Source organism: Aythya ferina (genome assembly GCF_964211825.1).
Source record: "Aythya ferina genome assembly, chromosome: 1".
Lineage (NCBI taxonomy): Eukaryota > Metazoa > Chordata > Aves > Anseriformes > Anatidae > Aythya > Aythya ferina.
Window position 1 is genome coordinate 143,504,889 of NC_140296.1, and position 27,184 is coordinate 143,532,072.

A 27,184-nucleotide genomic window follows, 5' to 3' on the forward strand; every position below is an offset into this window, starting at 1 on the left:
ATTTTTATGATATTAAGAAAATTATGCATGTGAGGATCTCTCAGTTAAACTCCAGGGTTTTTAAGTCTGTTTTTTTTCTTTTTTTTTCATGGCTCGGATTTTCAGTCTGGGTATGCCTGAGCAGGCTCGCTGCTGTAGCTAAGTGGATTAAAAAGTTTCTTTTTCTCAGTGATATTCTTACCAAACAAAAAGAAAAAAAAATGAAAAAAAAAAAGAAAGAAAAGGAGAAAAAGAAAAAAAGGAAAAAAGAAAAAAAAGAAAAAAAAAAGAATCCAGAAACTAGGGCCTGAAAAAAGCCACCAGGTAGCATGAGACAAGTGATAAAGCTGCAAGAGCTAGGAAGGTGCTGCTGCAGTGCCTCAGAGTAAACCCAGGGGAACCGCAGTTACAACAAGGGGCACAGCACTGGCAATCAAAAACATTAAACATTTGATTTCTCATGTTAGCGCCACTGAAACAATCATGGAAAACAACAATACCAATACTGAGCTACGCTATCAAGCAGACAGCAATACCATGGGAAAGCATTTACAAAAGCCATAAAGAAGCCAAACTTTTATACACCGTGGAAGTATTTTCTTTTTTTCAGATGGGACTCTGACTGTAGAATCGTCTCACAAGGAGATAAAAGGGCAATCACACCGAGTAGCACCCTAATCCCCTGGTGCACGAGAGTTACCTCTTACAGTGTGCTTTATAGCTACGGCCAGAAGGGCACCATGAGCTCTATTTTAGACTCATAAGCCCATAAAGTTACTTGGGATCATATTGTGCAGGACTGACCAAGGCAATCCTGATGCCCCATCCCTGGAGGTGCTCAAGGCCAGGCTGGATGGGGCTTTGGGCAACCTGGGCTGGTGGGAGGTGTCCCTGCCCATGGCAGGGGGCTCGGACTGGATGGTCCACGCAGCCCGCTGTGGTAACTTCTTGCATATTGCCCGGCATCACAGATACCCAAACGGTTGTAAGATGAACTCTGAACCACAATCAGAAGGAAAAACAGGTCTATAACTTTTACCCTACTTGGAAACTACTGCTTGGACAAACAGGAAAACCCCAAACTGAAAAACAGAATCCCGTTTCTCCCTTCTGGCACATCTATCATCCTCTGAGCTCGAGATGCCAAGAATTTCTGCCTGTACCCCTCCAGAAAGCACACAGCATTAGGGTGGAATTCTGCAGCCCGCAGCCTCAGGCAGCAGCATTTGTAGGACGCCTACCGAGGTCACAAGGATGGGTGTGTGAGGAGGAGGTGCACAATCAGGTAGGCATCTGCTGTGGCTGAACATGAGAAGGTGTTAAAAGCCTGCAGGAAATGGTTATTTTCTGAGGAAACTGTACAAACTATCTTTTCTTCCCTACCACTTACTCAAGTCACAGGAGGATGAACGATCTGTACATAAAAGCAGATGAATTATTGCTGGACTTACTAATGGCATTGGCTTTGGGCAGAAGGCCTTGAGACTCTATAGTGGTTTTATTGCTCTGTTGATCTTACAACTGATGGTTCTAAATAATAATTTCAATTAATATTAAAACCAGGTGTTACTGCAGACAACTAATTTCTTATAACTGCAGACGACTCTTCATTGATGGGCTTACTCAAAATACAGTTTCCATTCAACAAAGTTCTTCTCTCAATTCATATACTATATTTCTAGGTCCCTGCAGCCGATATTGGTAATATTTAAACGTATAAAAGTCATTTAAAGGGGAAAATAAATGTCACATCTTTCAGTAACCCATATATACCACGGGTGAATTTTGCAGTGTCTACATCATTGAAGAAGCCTAAACCAGAACAAGACCTTTGCTTATAGTTTTTCTGAAATATATCTACTTGCAGAGACAAGATTTAATTAACCAGACTAGTGGAAAATAGTGAAAGACGATATTCCACTGCTATGTCTGTATTTGCATTTTGGCAGGCTTTTATTTAAGAAAGTTTTAGCACCCGATGCTATGGAACAGTTAAGATCTGAAATTCTGGGGACAGAAAAAAACAGTTTTCAAAAGCTTAGTAGAAGCTTGCTGGGGTCGTGCAGGGGACCTCATCATGCACCCATATAGGGTCAGAATGGGGCCAGTGGTTGTGGCTGCAGTCCACAGGAACAATGCCTGAAGCACAGCATCCCTCGTCTCTGGCATGCTTGGAGAAAAGCAGGGCATGGTGGTCTTGACGTGGCCACTCACGCTTCATGTCTTCTCCTGAACTCAAGAATTTTGTGCCTCAATTTCCCTTTTCTTCTGCGGAGACACTATTTCACCTCACAGGGACCTTCTAGAAATAAATTACCTCACTGCAGTGAGTGGCAAGCGCCCCAAGTAATGAGCATGTTAAAAAAAAGCCCAAGAGGAAATGAGTAATCCCACTTCCAGAGCACATTCTGGGCCCAGTGCAGTAAATAAGGCTTGGGGGCACATATCCAACAATGAGGTTAAGTAAAATATCCAACAGCTGCTCATTAAGAGCAACATAAAGCAAGGGAGCCTCTCCACCCACAGTACATGATCATCTACCGTGGTGATTAGGGGCTTTATCCTGATGGATACATGCACGGGGCAGAATTCAGAGGCAGAAATTCAAAGTAGAAACCTTGTTTCTGCCATTTTCTAGCTTTGGGGGGCTCTCTTATAAATCTCAAGGTTATCTATGTAGGTTTGTGTGTCTGGGGGGGAAGTACTCACCTATTCTGCTGTCACAGCATTCAAGGGGCAATGGATAAAGACTTTGATATAGATGTGGGGAGCTCCAGAATGGATATGTACTCAACTTTAACAGTGAAGTAACTCAGAGCCACACCACACAGGTGTAATGACTCACTGAGAATGAGTTGCCTCCTTCCTATACTGAACAAGTCATCTCTAAAGCAGCCCAGCACAACTCTCCAGATAACCACAGACAGGGCTGTGCACTTCACTGCCATGTGTGTGAGGTGTGAGCAATTCCAAGGCTGTGAAGGAGGCATTGCAATTACAACATCAGTGTATCACCCTGCAGGAGAAACAAGAGCCTTGAATGGTACCCATTACCTGTTCAGCCAACAGCGAGGCCAGGCTTGAGTAAGCATCTGCGAATTCTGGGCCGTATTTGATGGAGTCCTTCAGTAACATTACAGCCTCCTCCTTCTTCCCTTGGGACCTGCAAACAGGAGAGGAAGGGGAAAAAGAAATTAAAGTTCTTTAGCAGCATGTTTAGGTCACACACTAATCAGGTACTTTAAAGAGATGTAAAAAACTCTATCTTGTTCTTTTCAACTAAACTAAATAATTCACTCGTGCCTCCTCTCCCCAGTGCATGTACTCAGCATCTCTCCAGTGCACGTACTCAGATCCATACTGAACCTCTCTGCCTCTCCCTGTGAAAGGGGGTCAGCACTCTGATCACCGAGTACATGCTAAATTTTGCTTGCTTGCTCTTTCCCCATAGAGGATGTTGATGGCTCTGGTGCACAGGGTCACTGCACTGATTACCTGTTTTTTTATTTGAATGGCAGGCGTGCAAAGGACTTGCACAGGCACTGCCTCTCTCCAGCTCTGGTGCTCACAAGCAGAGCACGCTGTTTTAAACTAATCTGGACTCTTTGTCCCATTCCTGCTGTAAAAACACCTCTCCCTTCCCAAAGGAGGAGAGACTGAAATTGGCTACATCTGTAAGGAACCAGGGAGAAGCAAGTGGGTCACTCACTGGGGAAAGAAGACACACAAGTGTTGAAGTCACGTCGGTAGAAATGAAGGAACTCATCCTACCTCACGCCAGGGCGAGAAATGTGCTCACCAGGGCAACTCATTTCTTTGCATATTCTGAGACTTTTTGCTCTTCGCATCACGATTTCATTATGCTCCTCTCAGGAGCTGGGAGCAGATAGGTTTTAATGAACCTGCTGTTTGGTCTGCTGTTCTGATGAGTGCTCACACTGAGCATTACGCAATGAACCCAGCAAAGACAAAACACCCCCAAAATACTGAATTCCTCAATCGTACACGCTGAAGAGCAAAACATATTTTGCTCTATCAGGCAATCAGCGCGGGCCACAAGCTCTGTCTGTTAAGTGATAACTGTTAGATTTTGTAAACTTTTCCAGTCCTACTGCAAATCTACTCTCAGTATTTCTCTTCATTGAAAATAAATCAATAAATCAAGTTGAGAGATGGCTAGGCTAATGAGATAGACTTTTTTCCAGCATTGCTCTGCACTTACTGCCTTGGAAAAAGGAAAAGTTTTCCTGAACAAAATTCTGTGTTTATTTATTTGAGCTACAATTTCACCAGCATTGCTCTGTATTCCTTTCCTTGGAAAAATTAGAAGGTTTCCTGAGCAAACATCTAACGATGCTTAGTTGGACTGGAACAACATTTTCTTTGTGCTGGGTGTACAACGAGTATGAATAGCGGGGCTTACAAAAAGAAACAAAGGGCTGTGGAACACAGAAAGTATGTGAACACCTTGCTGCTTTGGCCTTAGATTTCATCTGAGTGACAGGGTCAAGTAACCAGATCTTGTTTATAAGGTGCAAATTTCAGCTGATAATATATGTGGCTTTGCAGATTTTTTCCCTTTCTAGTTATATAACTCAAAGAATATTTTGCCTGTCCATTACGCTAAGTAAAAACAGTTGTGCTAGTCTTTTTCTTCTTCCAGTGGTGCTCCATATAAATTACACGAATGAAGCAAAAACAAATAAAGAACCACTTTTCCCCTACACTAATTAATGACTAGCTGGCTTGTCAATTTATAAAACTTTTGGATTCCTTGGCTGGAGTTTCATGACACATTTTTATAAATCAAAAACAGATGACTGCTTTATAAAGGTATTGATGTTGGGCAAAAAAATGTAGGAAATGCCAGCTACAGAAATAAAAGGATTAAGTGATCCGCTCAGCAGTAGTAAAAGTTCCCATTAACCACAAACATGCGCTAGGAACACGGGGCAGTCCTCTTAATTGCTTTTTTTTTTTTCTTTTTTTTTTCTGAATGGCCTTTTTTTCGTTTGATCCAAGAACAATGTTTGTCTCCTGAAAGTGGGGGTAGAGAGAGAAAGATTATGGCATCTTTTTATGTGACAGACTGAATTATATTATAAAAAGCAGATCCAATGGTTTCTCAGAGGGCTCAGTCCTGCAAGACACTGACTGCTCTGGCCAAGCACTTAAACACGTACTTAACTTTTATGTATGCAAGTTGAAAATTAATTACTGGCTGAAGTGCTTTTCTGGACCAAGGCCAACATATTCAGCACTTTGCAGGATCGAGGCCGTAGCTGATATAAATCTCATGCAATTTGGGAGAACACCGAGAGTTGGGAGAGCAGTCTGATACACTAATTTACCACAAACCGGGGATCTGCAGCAGGAAAAACTAGGTAATATATACCTTCAACATGACAGAGAGAGGAACAAATTCAACTGACACAAGGAGTCTATGATCACTTAATCCAATTTTTCCCCAAATTACCTTGCCTTACAATGCACTCTTCTGATTCCCTCTTCCACTCAAGCCTCCAGCCTGCCCTCCACAATCAGCATGGTTGAGCCAAATGCTTTCCACCTGGAGCATCCCTTGCATATTTCTGCAAGTGCCCTGCAGTTTGAGAAGCATCAGCCTAAACTATCCTAAACTATCCTGCAGAAGCCTGCTCATCCACAGGGCTGTGAGTGGGCTATTGACACTGGAGCAAATTTCATTCACAAGAGAAGCAGTAACCCAGGAATTACTGCTCTAGAGGACTTTTTCATTTTCAAGATTTGTTTTGTAATGCAAAGTTAGTTTGACTGCATTAGAGTCAGAAACACAGAACTCAGTAAGGGCTCCACAACTGTTCTGAACAACTTGTCTTGGTTTTACACGATAATCCATGGGGAGCTTGCAGCGTGTAACCAACTGAATGAAAGGAAATCTCTAAGCACATTCCACTCCCTGGGTTTAAACAAATTCAGACAATATAGATGCTCTCCTTTGTTTTTTATCTGTACTATGTGGATGACACCGAAGTCACCCCAGCAATGCACTATAAGGTAAGGTTGCTTTTCAGATGGGAAGGTTTGACAGGAAGATCATGAAGTTCGGCGAAAACAAATTCATGTCCTGCACCCAGAGTGGGATAACCCCATGGATCAGCACAGGCTGGGGGACAACGGGCTGGACAGCAGCTCTGAGGAAAAGGCCCTGGGGGTCCTGATAGACAACACATTGAGCACAGTGTAGAAGGCCAACAGCATCCTGAGTCACTGGGTCCAGGGCAGTGATCCTTCCCTTTTATACGATATTTGTGAGACTACATCTGGAGCAATGTCCAGCGCTGGGATCCTCAGTGCAAGAAAGGCATGGACATACTGGACAAAGCCAATGGGGAGCTGCTAAGGAGGTCTGGGCACATGTTGCATGAGGAGGGGCTGAATGAGCCACAGTGTGCGGCCTAGAGAAGAGAAGGCTCGGGGTAACTTCACTGCTGCCTGAAACTACCTGGGGCCAGAGGATACAGAGAAACCAGAGTCAGACTCTTCTCATAGGTGCACAGCGACAGGATGAGAGACAATGGACACAAGCAGGAACGTGGAAACTCTGACTACATACAAGGAGAAATGTTTTTCACCGTGAGAGTGATAAAACATTGGAGCAGGACACCCAGAGAGATTGTGGCATCCCTGACCTTGGAGGTGTTCAAGATGCAGCTGGACACAGCCCTGAGCAAGGGGATTCAATTTGACCTGCTTTGAGCTGCGAGCTTGACTAAGTGATCTCCAGAGGTTCATTCCAACCTAAGCTACTCTTTGAATCTCTTGTAAACTTGACGCTGCCAGAGCTTTTTGGTTCTGTTTGCTTATTTTTAAATGGGCTAGAATGTGCACGTGATGCTGATGTACAGCTTCAGCACTTCATACAACACCAAGCATTTTGACCCAGAGACAATCCAGAAAGCCAGACGCAGCTTCACTGAATGTTATTGCTCAGTCTGCAGCTTGGAATGGAAGGGAGGAATGTTTCACTTTCTGAAATATCTTAAATCTCAGTACACATAGTATCTATCTGATGTTTTCCAGTGTCTTCAGACAATTATATAAGTCCATGTTAGCACGTTATATATCCAAAAGCCTGTATGAGAGAGGGTAGACAATCCTTTCTCTGACTAGATGGGTTTGTAAAACTTGGACTAAATCAGGGCAACAAATGCACAGGACACCTTGGGTTACTCTACATTCTGAGAGAAGCAGTCCTTTGAATAAATTCAAGATCTCAGGGGACATTGTTTCTAGGCACTTCACTTTCTCCTTGAAAATGCAGCCATAACCCTCTCAAAACACGTAAGAGTTATGAGGCTTTTCTTCATAAGAAATGCTGCACTGAATATTAGAGCATAGAGAGAGAGAATACAGTAAAGAGTAAGCTCTCTCCCATTCTGCAAAAGAAACCTGAGATCCTAAATATTTACTTCAAATGTTCATAATATTTTATTTCTTGTCTCTTTACAGAATAGCCCAGGGGCTATAAATTTATGTGAGGTATTCTCAATGATACATATTTATCTCAGTTTTTCAAGCTGTAACTCAACAAAACTGAATCTATATAGAGGAGTTAAATATTTATATAACAGGAAATATCAAAACAAAATGAAAGAAAGAAGTATCAGGCTAGGCTGCTTGGGACCATGAAAGCAGAGAATGAGATTTCTAGGCAGGTCATCTTCTGGGGCTATTTTAACTAATAAATTCATCTGCACTGTTTAATTATCTGCTGCCCAATATTTATAGTAGGCAAGAAAATGATGACATACAACTTTATTTTAGAATAAGTAAACAAAACCAGAGGCTTATTCAGACTTCATCCTGCAATGGTTCCTGAGAACATTCATCTTCTGGCACATAGCTGTCTTCATCATGTGCAAACAGAAAATGGAATCTCTCTTTTTCATCTAGGGGATCCACAGAAAAAAAACAACACATAATAACAACCCAAAATTTCCACTCTGTTGTCCAAAACAATTTTCTAGTCAAGCTTAAATCACAACATGTTTGAATAGCCAGCTTATAGCCAGGGAGTAATGAGCAGCAGATACCCACATGAGAACAGCAATCCCATCCTTCCAAAACCCCAGAGTTCCCCTTTCAGCACTCCAGAGGTAAAATCTAGTATCTGCAATTGGATTTCAACACTACGAGCAGGGGTGGGTGTACAGAACTTGGCAGAATCTGAGACAAAATTCTGTGCCAGGCCATTTTGTTCTGTGTCCCAGTACAAGTAATGCTGTTACTGGACATGCCTTGGGTGCTGCAGATGCGGCTCTTCCTGATCTGTATACTCTCGAAGCCTCTGTAAAGAGGACAGAAAATCCTTTCATCTCTTGACCTTTTATCCTTTCTCTGCCCTAAGCTTAAAAATCAAAACACCCTTCATAATGTCTCATAGCACAGCCGGAAATTAGTATCTGCCTGCAATATTCTGCAGATTTTCATTCATTACCTAGATTATACTAGCATTTAGCATCTGCAGAATACTGCCTGCCCTATATACACAGCACAGAACTGGTCTCTCTTTCCAATAAATCACAGTCTCCTATATGGCTGAATAAAAGGATAATTTGGTAAAAAATGCACACAAAATCAAAATTATAGGAATGGGGACCTTGAAATGTCTGCCTCTTTCTCATGTGGTCATCTTACATGTCACCTCATGTTCTCTGCAAATTTGATGCATGATCCAGGAAGGTGCTAGCAAGGGGGTTTGAGCTACCGCTTTAGGGGAGACATTTATGCAAGATCTGCTCACACAGCATCTGCTTTACACACGTGCTATTCCCTCTACCACGAACTCTACCTGGTTTTGAGCAGCTTTTTTTAAAGCTGAACAGGGAGATAAGAATACCATTTCTATTATAATTAATACTCTGTGTGTGCCCAGGTGCAATAGATTGCTTAGGAAACCTAAAATAAGTTCACAAAATAGGAGTAAATGGGTGTGGGGAAAGGGGAGAATGGAACCTGAGCACTTTTCTTTTAAAGAGTTTAGCAGAAGTATCATACACCTTTAACTTATCACAATATGTGGCATCACAGGAGGATGAAGAACACATGGAATTTGATGGGACACACAATAACTTAAATATCACTTTAGGAAAAGCATGACATATTGCACACAAAACAAAACAAACAGCAGTTCTAATAGAATTTCCCACATGCCTCCTTCGTGCTTTGCCAATGCAACAAGTCCAGTTTCTACCCATATGCTGGGTCATACGAGCCCATCAACTTACCAGATTAAAGCATTATTGACACAGAATGTCCTGATGCTGTTTCAGGCTTATGTCCTTTTGTATTAACATTTCATATTTAAAAAAAATATCAAAGAATAGTAATTAAGACAAACGTGATGGATTAAAAGGACTATATATATATATATATTTAAACAGCATTGCCACCTAAGATTAATTTCAATCAACCAAATCTCATGAATAATACAAAGACTTTCAATTTTTTTTTGTAATAAGGCTGTCTTTACCTTTCTTGTATTTCCAGTAAAGCACTAACTTACCTTTCTACACATCTGCCATATTCTAACCCCAAACCATCAGGTTTACTTGTAATATTACTCTGGCAACTTCTCTGTTACTGAACAGACCAGGCAGAACTTCAGCAACCCACTTAATTTCCTTCACATAAACTCACACTTGAAGTGACATTTCAGAACCAGACAGATCAAGTGTGTTTTGATGAGACAGTGCCACTTTATAACCAGCCCAACACTAAAGCCCAATCTGCTCTGAAGGATTTACCAGAGACCTGTTACCAGCAATATCCCCTTACAAAACAGGTGCAGTTTATATCAGCAAAAGTGGCTTTTTACTGCTGTTGTTTACTCAGTTCTGCTAGAAAAAAAAAAAAGAAAAAAAAAGAGGGAAAGGGAAAGAAAAAGAAGAGAGGAAAGAGAGAAAAAAGGAAAGAGAGGAAGGGAAGAAAGGAACCCAACTAATATTATTTTGACAAAAACATGGGTATTTTTTGCTGGTGCAAAAAAGCAAGGGTAGGAATAGAGATTTTTGTTTGTTTGCTTTAATTGTACCTCTGACAGATCTTAACATAGCAGCAAAGCTTCTCTTGTAGATCGAAGTTCAGCCTTTAGATATGGTTAGTCAAATTAATTTGCATGATTATGATTGCTATTCTCCTTGCTAAAAGCTAATGCTCTAAATAACAATGAGTCAGATTAGGAACTGATCAACTTGTCTTCTAGCTCAGTAAAGTAACCACATAGGGATGTAAACCTGCTTTCCCCTCAAATCCAAACCTACCCCACCCCCTGAAATGGGATGAACCTTCTGCCCTTTTGAGCATCTCGAGAGTTATGTATTTATGCCTAAACTACACATCTGACCTTCCAGTTACAGCTAATGAGGAGAAGTGGGAACTTGCAGGGAGGGATTTGCTGGATATGTGTTATTCATTAGATCTGTATCAAATGCCTGTCTTTGAGCAACATGGCTTGCTCCACTGGAAAGGTTCACATCTCTCCATTGAGATGGAAATCCCAGGTGACTGGTTTGGATTTAGACACCTCATTTTTTGATGCCTAATTTGGAACAAGTGAATGCCCTCCAGCTGAAGCATCGTTGTAAACAGCACCTGAACTGACCTGGCAGACAGCATAAGGATATCCAGACTAAGCTTTGTCTCTGTGCCAGCAGCCTTGGCTGCCGGTAAGAAATAGCACCATTCCTTCACCAGTTGGCAGAAAACCTACTTTGGTGACGTGCGTATGGAGATACCTGGATTTCCTTGGCCCCAGTTCTGCATTCAACTTACTTGAGCAGGTTGCCGAGATTGAAGAGAGCTCGATTGTGCTGAGGGTTTAACTGAAGGGCCCGTCTGTAGTAGTCCTTTGCCTCCAAAACGTCTTTGGTCAACGTCCCCAAGTTGTTGAGAGCACTTGCATGACGAGGGTACAGTCTGGGAAAAAGGAAATAATGCATTATGCACACTCATTAACTGACACACATAAAGCTCAGGTCACTAGCTCCACCATCACTGCTCTGAGGCACTCCGTACTGGGAAGGATGTCAGCTGGAAAAAGCCATCTTCCCTTAATTTGCTGCAGGTCCTGATGGGATCGTGAGGAACCTTCTCAACTCCCAAAGAGACTGTAAATCAGATCTTCTCCTACAGTTCCTTTATGCTTCCAGGGCAGAAGAGAACACTCAACAGCTTTGAAAACTTATTTTACCCTCCAATTAAGAGGCAGAATGAGTAGAGCAGCCTGAACATTTTTATTCAAAATGCTTATTGAATAAGTAGGAACTACTTAGTCAAAAATATGTTTCCAATATAAATTTGTTTTGACATATACAGAAACCAACACCACACTGCTTAATTGTGTGTTTTTAATCTGTTTCCCACAACAAAAGTGATAATAAAAAAAGGGCAAAGTGAAACTTGTATTCAGCTGTTGAATAATGTTTTCAGGACCAAGCAAAATGATCAAAAAATCTGGAAACAGACTGCTCAACAATATGAATTTCCTGAGTTTCTGTATTTTTTTAACACCCAGTTCTCCTTTCAACTCATCAAAACAGAAATTTAAATCTACCCATTTCAGTTTAACATTACACATTGGGCCCAGTGTATCTCTGCTAAAATCCTCCATGAATTAAGACGTACTTTATGGTCCACTCAGCTGCTTCTATGCTTAGGCAAAGTCGCGCTCCTGCATTAATGGTTTGGTTTGTAGGTTTTTCACCAGAAAACTCCAGTGGTGAAAACGATCCAGGGAGAGATTTAGCACCCGGGACCCTCTGCATAACAGATGGGTGAAAATTAAGGTTCATTCTGATAATGAAACAAATACAAAAAGGTAGCCCACAGAGGGGGGGAGACCAGCTGTGTGAGAAGTGTCCAGAGTCCCCTCTGATGCTCTGGTATGAAATGCTGTACAGGTGCCTGCCCACTCAACTCCTCCAATGGACATTTTATTCATGACAGGGAAGAAGTGAGTTAAGAGGGTCAAGGCTTCTGCTTGAGAAGACCCGGTCCCAAATCCTTCTGCCACTGCATGTTTTCTATTTCAGACCAGGGCAAGTCATTTGGCAATTCTTTGTCTTGGGTCCCTGTTTGTAAAGTGTGGATAATAGCTTTGTAATTCATGGGAGAGAGATGTGGATAATGACATTAAAAGTGGTTGGCTATGATAGCCCAGGGTATGGCATGAGGAGGGGCATTTAAAGGAAGAAGAGACTAAGACTATAATGCAGTCTAACTCTAAACTTCGAGGCTGTTTCTAATCTAAGAATTTCCATGTTTTTTGTTTTTTGTGTGTGTGTTGTTTTTTTTTTTTTTTCCTGGAGTTTTTCATTATGTCAGTTCAGCCATGGGATTTTCTGTACTTAAGTACCGTGAATAATTTAGCATTTTATACACTGCTGCAACACTTGTATCAGTCACATTTTCATTCCACGGCACATAAATGATCCTGGCAGGGTCTTATTTGGGGGCGCAGCCAGGAACACACGAGGGAACTCCAGGAGAAGAGGATGTGAGCCAGTAACAAACGCGGGATATTTCCTACAACTAAGCAAGAAGAAAGTTTTCCACCCAACACTAAATCTAGCAGGCAAAGATTGCAAAACCACATACCGGAGGAGAGAAAGCATTGAAAGATGCCATCATATATATATATTTTTAGAACGTAGCCTATTACACTAACGGCGGATAAATGTAATGAGCACCACTCACCATACCTAACTTCTACAGGCTCTGCCAACATCCCTCACGTCCAGATAAGCACCCTGTCTCTCAGAGGTGACCACTTCTGCTGCTGCTAACCCCTAGATGCATCTTACACATACTAGCCACTGCCTTGAGTGTCTGCATTGTCCAGCGACACAACCATTCACTACACTACCTGCATTCACTGCTCAAGTGATTTCTGAAGAAATCCTTCATTGATCTTGTTACAGAGGAGTAAGAAATCCAAGGCTAGACTGCAGTTGCCACAGAAATAGCATCGCTTTCTACCAGTGAAGCTACACAGAGCGTCTGAAGCACTTCTGGATGTGAAAAGCTTCCTGCACTTGGAGAAGGGTCAGTGAAAGACAAGGCGATGAGGGTAGGGTTTGAGTCTTACCCTGGCCCTAAAATCCACTGGCCAGCTAGGCTAAGCCTCCCCAGCTGAAGCAGGATGGGGAAACTTTCTTCAGGAACAGCAGGGAAGCAATGGAAAGGCCCGGGCTTTCTTGCTCTTCGCTACGTACAACACAGCTCTGTGTGATACCTGGACCAGGATCTTAAGTGAAGTATGTCCTATCTACCTTCAGGCAAGTAACCAAGGGCTCAGACTTGTTTCCCATTTCTTCCACAGGATTTTGACATTATTTTCAAATAGAAAGATTTGGGAGTCATAATTTTTGAGCCTTTTTCTCCATTTGGCTATGATAAAAGCTGAGCATCACTTCTGTCAGTCCTCGTGTATAAAAAAAGCTCTAATATCTGACATGAAGTCGCTTGATGTATGAGTGGGCAGAAGTATTTCAGACAATTCTTGGGAAAGTCAGAAACAGATTAATATTTTACAGCCCTAAACCTGATGCGTTTGCTCTCAAACTTTCAGAAATTTATTCTGCTCTTGGCCTCTAGTGCTCCCATGACATTTTCGGCCCAGGAGATTTGCTTGCACCGATTTGGAGAGGAATGAAAATTCAAAATTAAAAAAAAAAAAAAAAAGCACTGATTTCACCTTTAAACTGCACAGTTCTGACCAGCAGCTCCATAAATACACTTCTGAGCTCAGCGCTAAAACCTCTCGACAGCACATCACAGCATGCAAACCCATCTCCCCTGGATCCTGGGCTCTATTTCTTGTGTTTTACATTTATTCCTTACATCTCATTGCCCTTTCCAAGGAATATAAGTGAAAAAAAACAGAACCTCAACTGGCATAAATTGTCAGCTTAAACCAGCTTAGCATCTGGCCTGCAGAAGTTACAACATTGACAATTTTACATATCCGAACAAATGTGAAGAGAAAAATCCGAGCGCAGCGAGATAAGGCAGCGGTGCTGGGCTTTTCCACTGGGGTTCAGTTTTTAAAGTGTTTATTGGAAAATTACTTCATGATGGCAGTGGAGCAAGATGCCACTCAAGTGAGCTCAGCAGAGAGCGTAACCATGCCCTAGGACAGCATCACCCCCAGTAAATTAAGCAGAGCCAGCGGCTGGGCCCATCACCATGCACGCTGTTTATTGCTGCCACGATCCCTACCAGGTTTACACCACCCTCAAACTGTTCCCAGGAGTGGCCAGGGCTGAGCCCAGGCCAGTGTCTGGTCCCAAAAGCCAGCGTGGCCTCAGCCCCTGTCTCTCAGATCCTTGCAGGCCGATTTATGCCAGTTGGCCCCAAGGCTGGAGACTGGGGCCCAGACCCTTTTTATTTATTAATATGGACATTGACTACAGGACTAATGGCCTTACTCAGGCTGCCCTCCGTTCATGCACACCCACCGCTGCTATCAGTAGCTTCCTGGGGATAAAAAATGAGTAGAACAAAGTCTTGTGGCTGGATTTATAGAACATCATAAAACTTGACCACAGGTGACTAATTAAAGCAACGTGTACTAAAGAAAATGTTTCTGCAGAATTTGCAGATATACCATTTGCAAAGCGTTTTGCTTTTTGCTCTATCTGAGCTACTTTTTTTATGAATGAAAGCACGTGTACTTTTTTTTTGTTGTTCACTTTTACGCTCTTGGGAGGGTTGTGCTGTTTTCTGAGACTTCCAAAATTGGCCCCAGTTCTTCCTGATGTCTACCTTGACTGCAGGTTCTCTGATGCACAGACTGCCTGTTCTCCATGCATATTTATTTCTCGGAAGACTCAGAAACACCTTACCATGACAAGGAGGTCTCAAGTTAACCTGGAGTCTCTTTCATGCCACAACGACAAAAATACGCAGAGCCCAGACTTTGTTTTACAAATAGCTGGGACACTCTGAGTTGCAAAGAATCAGTTATTATAATGTATATGTTGTTTTATGACTTCTCTTAAGAAACAAAGCTTTTTGTCTGGACACACACAGAGCTGTGTTTTCCTTGCCACCACCATTGATAATGGTAACAGTCTGCAGGCAATATCCTTCTTGCTATGCATCTGATTAAGAAGAAATTCCTTTAGGCTTCACCTAATCAAATGCAAGTGCTGCATTATTTATGAAAGAAAGCTGAATTTCATTAAACTTATTCCACAAGAAGCAGTTCATGTAAAAAAATCAATTTCTCATTTCTTTCAGAAATCAGAATAATTTTCTTCCAAAACCTACATTCACAGGTAATTATTATAGAAGTCTCGAAACAGCAGAATTACATAACAATGAAAAAAATAAAAAAAAAATAAACCAAGCCTATATATTTTAACGTGTATTTTAAATCAGACTGGGATTTCATTTCTAAAGAGAAGACAAGTGGGATGTTTCCTTGTTGCAGAATGAATAATTCAAATGATTCCTCCAGTGCTGTATCTGCAATTGTCAGAATAAATTTAAACAGCTTTCCCTTTAACTATTACAGGTATACACTGCACAAGAACTCCTGTTAATAATTATCCCCACTTCTTTCAGGCTAGTAAAATTCCCTCTAATACCATTGAACAAAAGCCTTATTGACTTGCACAGTCAAGAGATTTTTAGTTTTATAAGATGATACCAGGCATAAAACATCTACAGTCATCATAATGCCGAAGACCACTTATTTTGCTGTTTAATTTAACGCTGTTATTACCTGAAACATTAGTTTATAAAAAAAAATGCATGGTTTTGTTTGGCAACATATTTATACTACAAGCTGATTCCAGAAAAAAAAAAAAAAAAAGAGAAAGGGAGGGAATTTGTTGTCATGGATACAACCTATAATCCGCCAAGAATTTTAATTCTTTTAATTCAGATGTAGAGAGACCACTTAAACACTTGGCAAGCTCTGCTCTCAGTCCTGCCTTTAAACGGCCCTTGGTTTGGTGCCAGAGGTATTAAGGGGGCAAAAGGCATCAGAATGACAACTCCCCGCTTGCTCTTTGAGTGTTACATGGGTTTTGCACAACCATCGCTGTGCAGGGGCAGAAAGCAAAAGGGATGTGGCCAGGCTAGAGCACAGTTATCCATGGAAATGCCCCCAAACAGCACAGAAAGGGCTGCACCAACAGCTTTTGGGATCCGTGCAGCTCTGCCCAACCTCGTGCTACCCTCCGAGCACCTGTGACAAGCCTGTCCAAAGCGTGCTCCCTCCCAGTGACTTGAAACACAAGTCCTTAAGGACATCAGAAAAGCCACAAACAGCACGGGACATAATTAACCTAACGGCCATGCCACGGCAGCAGAGGGAAGGAAAAACCTGCCTGCATCACCTTGCAAAACATTCGAAGAGCCTCCAAGCATGTTCTTGTCTGCCCAAGAGAAAAATCAGCAAGTGGGAAGACGCAGCAGCGTGCCTGGCTTTTGTTACAGCACCTTTGGATGAAAGCATGCCTCCATCCAAACCTGGCGTTCACGGCGAGTGCTCCACCTCTGCAGCAGCTGCGAGTCATTACCTCTGCTGTGAGCGACCCGCTGGAGTTACCTCTGCCTTGGCCAAAGGAGAAGAGGGGCTGAGGGCCCTGCGACAGACCTTGTTTTCTCACCAGTCCTTCATGCTGCTGGACACCTTCCAGCTGCTGCTCTCCATCCGTCCAGTGCCGGTGCGACCCTACCGCAGCGCTCAGCAGCCGGAGACCGACTCCGGCCAAATTAAGTGTGCAGAGTCAAACCTTCATTAGCCAAGCCCTGTTGCTTGCCGGCAGTGTGGCAACTTGTTTTTCAGACACATTTTGCCCCATTCCAACACATGCTGAGATATTTTATTGGCACCGTTTTGCCAACAAAAGTCAGAATGTTACGTCAATAATGTTCCACCTATGCCAAATCTTTATATTACCCACTTTATATTTACTCCGGTATAGGATTTCAAGCCAATTTTCCAATCTGAATATTACATCACTCTCATTTTCATGTATTTACATAAGTTCTCAATAAAGCGCTACATCAGGTTGATTTAAAACCTGACTTGATGCAGCTGTGAGAGCAGTCATCCCACAGGGAACAATCCTGCAGTGGCAATAACGCGGGCCGTGGCCTCACGATAGGGTGGCACCTTGTCCTGAAAGCTCCCTTATGTGACATAGGTCACCGAGCCAGACCCTATGTTTTTCTCCAAAAGACCTTCAATTTGCAGCATTTGAATTCCTTTTATAAAGGGAAAGACAATCCTGCAATATTAAGCAGCAGCTTGTTTCTCTTGAAGAGTTCTAGTAGTTGCATCAATATTTCCTCAAAGTTAACACCCTTCAGCTTGGCAGAAGATTTGTGGCAGGCTGGGATTTTATTTTATTTTTTTAACCTGGAAATCCTGTTGAAAGCCAGGCAAGTGAGAGATCTAAGGCTTTTCAGTTCCTTTGAAAGCCTCAGGCATAATCTCCTTCAGCGAAAGCATGACAAAGCAGTGAGGTTCCTGGCTGTATGCAGCACAGCCCCGAGTGCTGCCATTGCATCTCACCAACAACGAGCTGAATTAGTGCTTGACACAATGCTAGAAATGAGGCAGGGAGCGAGCAATCCTGCCCTGGCATGGTTCCCACAGCTCTCAGAGCATTTTTTGGCCCCTTCCCTGCAGCAGCTGCTCTGCGGGAGGTCCTGTGCATCCCAGGGTCTTCGCTGGCACTACATGGACCGGATCAGGTCCTGATGGAGACACCAAGATCACAACCAGTTCACAAAGTGACGCTGCATACGGTCAGAGAGCAGGGTGCCTGATCTATTTCAGACCCTCCTGCCACTGACTGAAGGGCTGGGGTCCCCCACAGGTGCCTTGGGTACCCCAGCTCACCTCCGATGTCTTTTGCTGCCTAAGAGGCAGAAGTCACCTGAGTTTGAGCACTGAGCACCCACAACACAGACACTGAGTGATGGTGCTCACCTCTCCCGTGGTTTCCCACGTGGCGTGGCACAAGTCTGCCTTGAAGAGTCCCTGTGACCTGCAACTAAAGTGAGAGCACTGAAATGTCCTTTTCCTGTACCACTGCCTCCCTGCTCACAGCACAAGCCCTCTGCGGTGAAGACACTCTGCAGTTCTGTTCAGAAGCTGGTAAAAGGGGACCTTGATCTCATCTGGGACTTCCAGAGGCCAAGTCAGTATAAATAGCAAGTGCTGAATGGCAGCCACGGCTCACGGGAAGGAAGAGATGTCCTGGCTGCCCTACCGGCAGCTCGCAGGCAGCAGGAGCATCGGGGCGAGCCTGCTGTTGTGTGCAGAGCACAGGGCACGGCAGCCCCGCTGTGCCCCAGCATCGAGGGAAAACTCGGCAGGACGGAGACGTGAAAAAAAAAGGGCAGCTGAATAGATTTAACCTGTAAATTGGCAAAAGCCATGTGAACTTTTTGACCCCAGCATGCGTTTTAAGAAAATCACATCCAGAAGCATGACATTAAAAAAACAAGCCTGTGGCACATTAAATGGTATTTCATTACATCTTCAAGCTTGGGTGGGGGCAGAAGCTGAAGATTTGGAGCTCAGAAGGACAAAAAGGATTTTATGTCAAACAATGTCACAGCTAAACATAAGCAAGTAAACAGATAAAACCCCTCCTGCTAAACTCACATGTTCCCTGTGATGCTGAGGCAACACGAGGTTATCAAACGGGGCTGCCTGCTTCTGCTCTCACATAAAGAATTTATGCAGGATCTGTGTAAGTCCTTAAAATCCCAGAAACTACTCAAGCCCAACAAAGGACTAATAATTCACAACATGCCTGCCTTACACAGAGAGCAAACAGTGCAGGCTTCTTCAGAGTGCTGACAGAAACCAGAGGAACATCGCAGCGAACAGGAGGCTGCGAGTTTGGGTGAGTTCTGCAACGAAACAGTTACATGAGGGAGCAGAAAAACAACACGTATCTCTTCTAAGCAGATGGGATGCCTGTCACCTCCTAGGGCTCCCAGGTGCCGAAGGAAGCTGTAAGTACAGCCCCATAGTGCCGTCCGTGATCATGGGATGGCCAGGGGTTGCCTCACTCAGTGGTGTAAATCAGAGCAGCCCCACTCCATCACTGCCCAAATTGCTCAGAAGGGCCATTCAGATGCCTGGGGATAAAGGATAGCACCTCACCTGCTCTTGCCAAAGCTTCACAGAAAGGCTCAAGGCTATCCTCGACAGACACTGACTAGGAGCCAATTTTTCTGCTGCCCTTTATTAAGGATTGGAGAAGGCAAATCTTTGATTTAGTACAGCTATAACCAGTGCTACCTGATTGTTCTTCAAGAAAAAATGGTCACTCAAAAGTTTCCATGATGGCAAGGGCAGCTGGCTAGGGGAAAAGAAATGGCTGTGGGAAGAATAAACAGCCTTTGGATCTGAGGTTCTTGTTTTCCAGAAGTGAAAAAGTAGACACAAACATCTGCAAAACACAGCCAAAAGCAGGAACTCCGCATAGCCCACGTGAAAATTGAAATAGATCTCGTCTCAGTAAGACAAAAGCATTGCACCTTCAGTGGGGGAAGCAGTTTTCTATTCCCCAGACTTTTAGCATGAGACTTCAATACATATGTGCTTTTGCTTCCCTACAAACAGTCAGAGCAATGAGGCAGTGCCTGCTGAAGGTTACAGAGCAGTCCTTAGCGCTGATGGGGGCTCTTCTCCAAGAAGATGCTTTTGACAAGTTAGCAAGCCCCTGAATTATAGCAGAGAAGGACCTACACCCATGAAAATAGCCACAGCCTAGGAAGGGTCCCAGCCTACAGATACTTACACCCCAGAGGGAGTTACACATCTGCCCAGCCCAGCAGAAACAGCCAGCTTCCATTGCTGCCAACGCAGTCACACTGCACACAACCTGCCTGTGCTTCAGGGCTCATGGGTGCACTCACACCAGTGTGCTTTGGAGTAAATAAAAGCCTGCATCTTGATTTGTATTTGATAAAAAAAAAAAAAATAAAAATAAAAAAATAAAAAAGAATAATTGAGCAAATATATCCTATCCTAAGAGAGGCAGAGATTAGTGTTTGTAGAGAACAGGTTCAAAAATAAATTACGCTGGCTGAAGTAATTTGGCCATCATCCCATGCACCGTGTTGTAAAGTCTATTGAGTCTCTGTTTCAAATTACCAGGCAGGCTTTTCAACCATCAGTTACTATTAAAATCATTCGCCAGGTTTGTCTCGCCTCAGGACAGCCACCAGGTGCGTATGTGAGAGCATCAATACCCCAGCAGCTTGTTGGCAAGGCGCGGTTTAGAAGAGCACCTCACAAAGATGTTCCCGACAGCCTGGGCCTGTCTCAGGCCTGTAACACACTCACACAGGGAGTTCTGTTACGTCTCTGGGAAGATGTTTCATCAAATGCCTGAGCAGAGGGCCTGCTCCAAGAGCCTGACCCCAGCCACCCGCCCGTCAGAAGGGCACGCAGGGCTTCGGGAGCAAACGCGGCCCTGGCAGCGGCAGCGAAGCAGCGCTGCACATTTTTGACTCCCTGTAAAAACAGGCTAACAAATGGTGCTGGTATTTTAATTCTTTCCAGAAATAAATCGCAGATGGTATCCAAGGCCACCTGCAGTCCACGCTGAGAGGCATTTTCAAGGCGCGCACGCACACATAAAGGGCCGTACGAACACTATTTTTTTACTTCATGGAGAGTGTAATTTAACTGAATTTAACCAACCCCAGATACTGTTGATTTAAGATATATAAAAACCCAGTGGGTAGGTGTGTGGGAAAGCTTAGCAAGAAACCTGAGTCTCCCTTGCAGCATTAGGGCTTTATTTCTAAAGTGGATGGGGGGGGAGAAAGAGCCACCGAGCTTGCTCCCATTCCTGCAATGTTATGCACCAACTTCTTTCCTCGGTGAGGGATGTGGGTACAGTACTCACACTGCCTCCTCCTCTAGCTAGCCTACGTTCAAGTACCAAGTATACATGTGGATGATCTCGTGATGTGTCCTTGTGCCACAAGCCAGCGTTCCCAGTTTCCACACTGCAAGCAATGCCCTTAGCCATATTATTTGCAAGCTCTTCAAAAGCCAGCCTGCCCATGGTGCGGCACCAACTGTTTTCATATTGCCTGGTATGCCTCTTGGCCCAGCCTCTCCTCTCTCTCAAGGCCGAGCATCTGAGCAGCTCCCTGAGCCACACAGCAAGCCAGCCTCAGGGTTGCTGCTTGCTGCCCCAAGGCTCCCTTCTCTGGAGGCTAACACAAGGGAGAAGGGAGGCTTGGAGGGCCAGATGACGCTCTCTGTCTCTCTCTCTCTTCCTGCATCTCTTGGGCTTGCTCACTGTTTAACCTTCTTTCCAGCACTTTTCCTTTCTTAGCTGCCCCAGTCTCAATTATTTTCTCCAATTCATTTCATCCAGCAAAAGTAAGTTATACAGAAATAACTCATTTATGACTCATCAATTTTGTGTCATTTGATGGTCACAGTATCTGGCTTCAATCAGAGATAACTCATTCTCACCCACTATTAAACATAATTACTCCAGTGACATTTTTTAATTAAGGGTGAATCTATATGTTTTTTATGTCCAAAAGTGCAAACACGGAATTTTAGATGTCAGCTTTTCACTTGTCACAACAATTTAGCTTGGACAGCACTGGATTATTATTAGCATGTTTATGCACCCAAGAAACCCAGCAACCTCCTTCAGCCCCACCTGCTGTTGCTCATATTAAAGAGAGATCTGTGGGAAGCAGAACCCTGGCAGCAAACATGGCATGCCAATGAGCAGTACTCTGCAGTGCTGGTCACAGAAATACAGAGGATAAGATGGAGCTGCTTTGGGAATACAATTTTAAATAAGTTCTCTTGTAGCAGGGAAGGGAATATTCTTCCCCCCCTTTGTTGTTAAAAGACGTAAGGAATGGTGGTCAAATCGGTTTTAAGGCTCTTCTGTTTTTCTTTCATGTCAGCATACATGTGTTCCTAAGGAGTGATAAAATAGTCTCAACAGCAACATCAAGTAAATGAGGCCAGGGAAGAAGCAGGACAAGAGCTTGGTAACTATCAACAACAGCAAAAATATCTTCATTAGCACATCACAGATATTCTTCATACTTGTGTGAGGCTGCACGACCTTGCATTCTCACTTGCAAACATGAGAGTGGCAAGACAAGTTTTATTTCAGATAAAACTAGCTCTATTTGATCACCAGCAACAGGAGGTCTCTGAAATTCCTAGCAACAGCAGTGAATGTGCAGCAGAAGCAGCAGCAAGAATTTTCAGGCTAGCTTTCAGAGTAGCCATGGTCAACTCCACCTCAGACAGAGTATTTCTGGCCTTTGCTTTTTGCAGAAAAATATCAAGCATCTCCTGGGGTCACCACCATATGTCAGGCAAACCACCAAAGCAGTCTAACCCAGCAGTGTGTTTTTATTGGTTTGCTGAAGGTAAGCTAAAAGCCTTATAAAACATTGCTCCAATTGCAGAATGCCAGCTGTTGGTAAAATCTGCTTTATGGATAACTCATTTTGCAGTTCCGAAGGCTGTGCTTCCATTTGCCTTTCATGAACCTGACGCACATGAGGAACTTTTCCTGCATACGCAAAACTGTTTTGTTTGTTTGTTTTTCTTTGCGTTCTCAAATGATAATGCTGTTCTCTGTTTTGGTGTATCATTTCAGTTTTCATTGCCCCCACTCCTGGGCAGCATAATTGCATTGCACTAATTACCTAAACCAAGCTACGTCAAGACGCTGCATCACTGGCTGCTCCGCTGCCTTTTGAGCGTCCATCTGCAATGAGTCTCAAACACCAACAGTGTATCAAGAGGGGGCTGAAGGGATCAATTGCAGAGTTTGCCTTGGAAATACGCCCTGCAGTTTGACTGTCAGAGGAAGCACGTTCTTCTGCTCCACCATTTATCTGAAGTTAACAGAGAAACACCAACATATGACAGCAGTGGATCCTGCCTGCAAAATGCCTTTGAAGGCAGAAATGGGAGTAAATGATTAAAGCACTGGGGATCAAGTTTCCCGGGATTTGCTCCCAAATGCTGTTATTTCCCTATGTATCTTATGTGTGCTTCAATGTCTTTTCACACAGCTACAGCTACAACATCACCTGCCCACATGACGGGAGCATTAGGCCACTTCACTGCACAGCAACATGGCAATTGACACTTCTGGCAGAGAAGCAGCAAGTGGAAACGCATTATTACGTTGGTGGAATGGTAATTGCAAGCGGTTAAAACAGCCAAGCGCATACTGACAGGATCACTTTTGTTTAGCAAACAGTTAAACTCACTCACCAGAGATCAAGCAAACCTACACTGCAATTTGGCACGGGCTTTAGGAGCGAGCTGGAATGATTAATGAGCCACGTGCCTCAGACAGAGCTGCTATGGGCGATGCTGCTCTCCCTCCCCTACCTCCCAGAAGCTGCCAGGTGGCGGTGGCAGCAGCCTGCTTCCCTATTGATTCCATCTCCTTATTAATTTCCCTATCGATCTGCCCACTGCTTCTCACCACGCTAGGCAGACATGATGTTTTGATCTCCCATCCTTCTGAGGGTGCTGCTGCCACACTGCTAAGCCTCTTGACTGGGCTGTGTTTTCCATCACCTGGGAGCGTGGATCCGTTCGGATTCACCCAGAGAGCAGACACCTGGTGAGGGGTACCTGGGGGGATGTCCGAGAAGCTGGTGGTGTTAGTGCCGAGCTGCTGGTCTGCCCGCTCAATGATGAAGAAATTCAAGGCCTGAGTGCTGCTTCAGCTTCCCAGCTACTCTTCCATTTTCAGGTCATACCAGTGGCCAAAAATATTCAGAATCATCAAAATCTGTTAAGGATAGTACAGCTACGAAGTCCCTTCTTTTTAATTGTAGAGTAATTGGTCTACAGTCAGGGCAGAGAGTGCAAAGCTGGAGCCTATGAGGATGCATAAAATAGCTTGGACATTACATATTTTCTTATCTGTGAAAGCCCTTTCAGGTACCCACCATCAGGTTGCCTGTTCCACATCCATCCCCTTCTCCACTGCTTCAGCACAGCCATCATGCATGACTCAGTAAGGCCTACACACAACCCCCAGACATTTCAGAAGGGGTATGTCTGAAGGGAAAACATGGAACATAACGCTCCAGAGGAAAACGTACTACACTCTTTAATGACACTATTTTATTGCATATTACACAGCCTCCAACACCCAGTGATGGGGCTGGGGAGAGGGAGTAAGGAAAGCATAAGCACGGAAGGATGAGGTGGTAGGACCAAGGAGCCGGCAGAAAAGGCTTCTGGCTTGCACTGCAGGCCTTGCTAGGTCTGATAGCAAACATGCAAGGTAGGGGGGACAGGGGATGGCTTTTCGGAAGTGCCAACAAACCCTGAAGTTACCAAAGCAACCAGAACACTAGCAAGGCCCACTAAGATATGGAGTACCTGGGCCAGTGCTTCTGTGCGGCTCCAGGCCCTGACAGGGCTTCGGGTGCTGTGTAAACAACGCCATCAGCACAAACTGTGCTATCTAATGAAGTTGAGGACATGTTTGCAGTCAGTTCTCAAAACAGACTCTTTCATAATTGAAATACTGCAGAGCAGAGGACAGCATTGTAATTATAATAAATGGGTGCTGCTGAGTTAGAGAAGAACAAAATATTTTGTCAGCAACTCCCATTTCCACAAGCAGAGGCGATGCTGGGAGGAACAGAAAGCTGTGAAGTTACTCTCCATACTAGCAAGTGCACTGCAGGGTTTGGAAAATATTTGTTAGTCTCTCTTCTTTTTAACTTCCATTGGCCCTTTCTGGCAACTTGGAGAAAGCTTGGAGAAGAGCTACAGGGATGACTTGATGACTGCTAAAACTTGCACAACACAAAGTGCCAGCAGCTACATCCATTTGTTGTATCAAAGAGCAGATTAAGGGAGGAGCTGATCAGTGTGGCATTTAAAGGTGTAAACAAATCTAATGACTGGAAACAACATTAAACAAATCAGACTAAAAATAAAGGAGGACATTTTCAAAAGACAGGGTAATTAACCTTCAGTACAATTTATTGATGGTTGTGCTGAATTTTCCATTCCTGGAAACATTAAAAAATAGGATGGAGGTTTTTCTAAATGACTTCCTAAATCCCCAGCATGGTAAAAGAGAACAGGATGCTACTCAAAAAGCTAAAAATCACCTTCACCCAGTTTCACACAGACCTCAGTGGCAATGACATCCTGTCCTCCCAGCTCACCTGGGTGGGTTAGGAGCCCTTGGGGAGCCTTTGGTATAACTCTGCTGTCAACTGGCAAGACGACAAAACATAGATGTAATTTCTAGCGTTTCCTCCCACACGTCAGGAAAGAGTATTTCTTGTACCTCTTGACATGCCCTTTTGTGCTGTGCTCTGTTCTTGCTGCCAGAGCCACTCCTGACTTTGTCTGCCCTTTCCACACATGCCTTTTTTTCCCGATGGTGTTATCTGCACCCTCCATACTTGCTTTCCCTTACCACCCCCCTCCATCCCAGGACCTACCACGTGCATGGCCCGGGCCAGGAGAAGTTACGTATTACAGCCCTGCCCTTGGTCCAGATTTACCCTGTGTCTATGGGCCAGGCAGCCCACCTTCCTGCTTCAGCTTCCCCCTTTGCAGAACTATGGTAATGGTATTTACCCTGTTACTGCACAGGAGCATTGTCAGCATCAATTAGTTTAGTGTTGTTGCAAAGCTTTGTGGACAGGAGCCTCAATACAAGTAGTAAGTACTATTATTATTGCTCTACTTCAGATGGCTACAGAGCAGGCATTTTCCAGGCATGCACCATTAACAATTTACCAAGATAAATGGCCCAGGAATCCGAAAATGCATTTATGACAACTACCTCCCGCTTACCAGCATACATTCAGCCAAGTAAATGACACCTCATTGCTCAATGTGTAGCTATGGTAACATTTATATCTCATATATTGAAGTGTACACACAAACACACACGGGCGCACGCGGAGCTGGAGGGAAGCCAGGCTCCTTCCTTTAACGAGACACAAACACCGAGCCAAGGAACCTTCCCAACCTCCGAAAGCTGAGCTGCCTCCAGGGAGGGAAATGGGGGGTAAGGAGCAGGCAGCCCTCGCTGGGAAGGGATGAGCTGCCAGCAGGCTGCACAGCAAAGCCTGAGCACAGCCGGGGCTTCAGGGAACTTACTTGAGAGCAGTTTTGTAGTGGTAGATCGCTTCAACGTTACGGCCCTGGTCTTTCAGAAAGTTGGCATAGTTGTAGTGCACCTTGGCGTTGTGGGGCAGAGTCTTCACTCCTGAGCTGTGGGGAGGAACAGAACAGGATGGTGTTAGCTGGCCAGGTTACACCACCTCCCCCAAGGTCAAGCTTTTTCTCACTGCTCCTTCTTTAAGGAAAGTTTGGTCATATTTCGAATGCCTTGTTACTTCCACGAGCACAACTCACGTTACAACCACAAGCTTGGCCCACACATGCAAACTGTGCAGTGCACTGGCACACCACATGCCCCTGCTGGACATAAATACGTGGCAGCAATTCACCCAACCTGGCCTTGGCACCATGGGCATCTCTAACACCAACATGACAACACACCCCGTGGCCAGGTACTGTAGTGTTTCAAAATATAATTTGTTACATTGAAAGACTCTAAAAAGCCTAATATTTGGAGGGAAAGTACGCGGTACTTTTGATAATATAGCTGTAACAGGATCACTCATCTCCAGCCCTGCTTAAACTTGGCTGTCACGAAGCGCCTTATGAAAACCTTGATCTCAGCCTGTCAGCTGGAGGTACCAGACAGAAGGTACCTTTTCCATACGCAGCAGCCACTAGAGGGGATGCACAGCATGCTCTGAGCACCCAGCTCGCACAGACACGCAGCACAGCACTGAGCAGAGTAGCACCAGGAGCTGAGGGCTGATGGGGCTCTTGCCCTTAGCTGGCAAGTCGCACGCTCTCGTGTTATGTGACTGTGGACATGTGGCCGCACAGCCGACCCATCCCTCCCCTTCGTCTTCCTTGCCAGGCAGCTTGGACTGAACGTTTGGAATTAATAATGAGGGCACAAAGACAAAAGGAGGAGAGCAAGCATATGCTTATTTACTTAATTGAGAGCACAGTAAACAAGGTACGCCTTGCACAGCCAGAGGAAATGCTCTTTCAAGGTTATAGATTGAAAGAAATCACAGGAGCACGTACACCATGGAA

At 44.1% G+C, this 27,184-nt stretch overlaps 1 protein-coding gene across 1 annotated transcript in view; it reads right to left on the reverse strand.

Moving 5' to 3' along the window:
* Positions 1-27,184, reverse strand: part of TMTC1 (transmembrane O-mannosyltransferase targeting cadherins 1) — a 148,193-nt gene that overhangs the window by 13,870 nt on the left and 107,139 nt on the right. The window contains exons 11-13 of the mRNA XM_084528443.1: positions 26,165-26,278; positions 10,795-10,938; positions 3,034-3,142 (exon numbers count right to left, since the gene is read on the reverse strand). Of these exons, the coding sequence (XP_084384569.1) occupies positions 3,034-3,142; positions 10,795-10,938; positions 26,165-26,278 (367 nt within the window). The remainder of the gene's footprint in view (positions 1-3,033; positions 3,143-10,794; positions 10,939-26,164; positions 26,279-27,184) is intronic.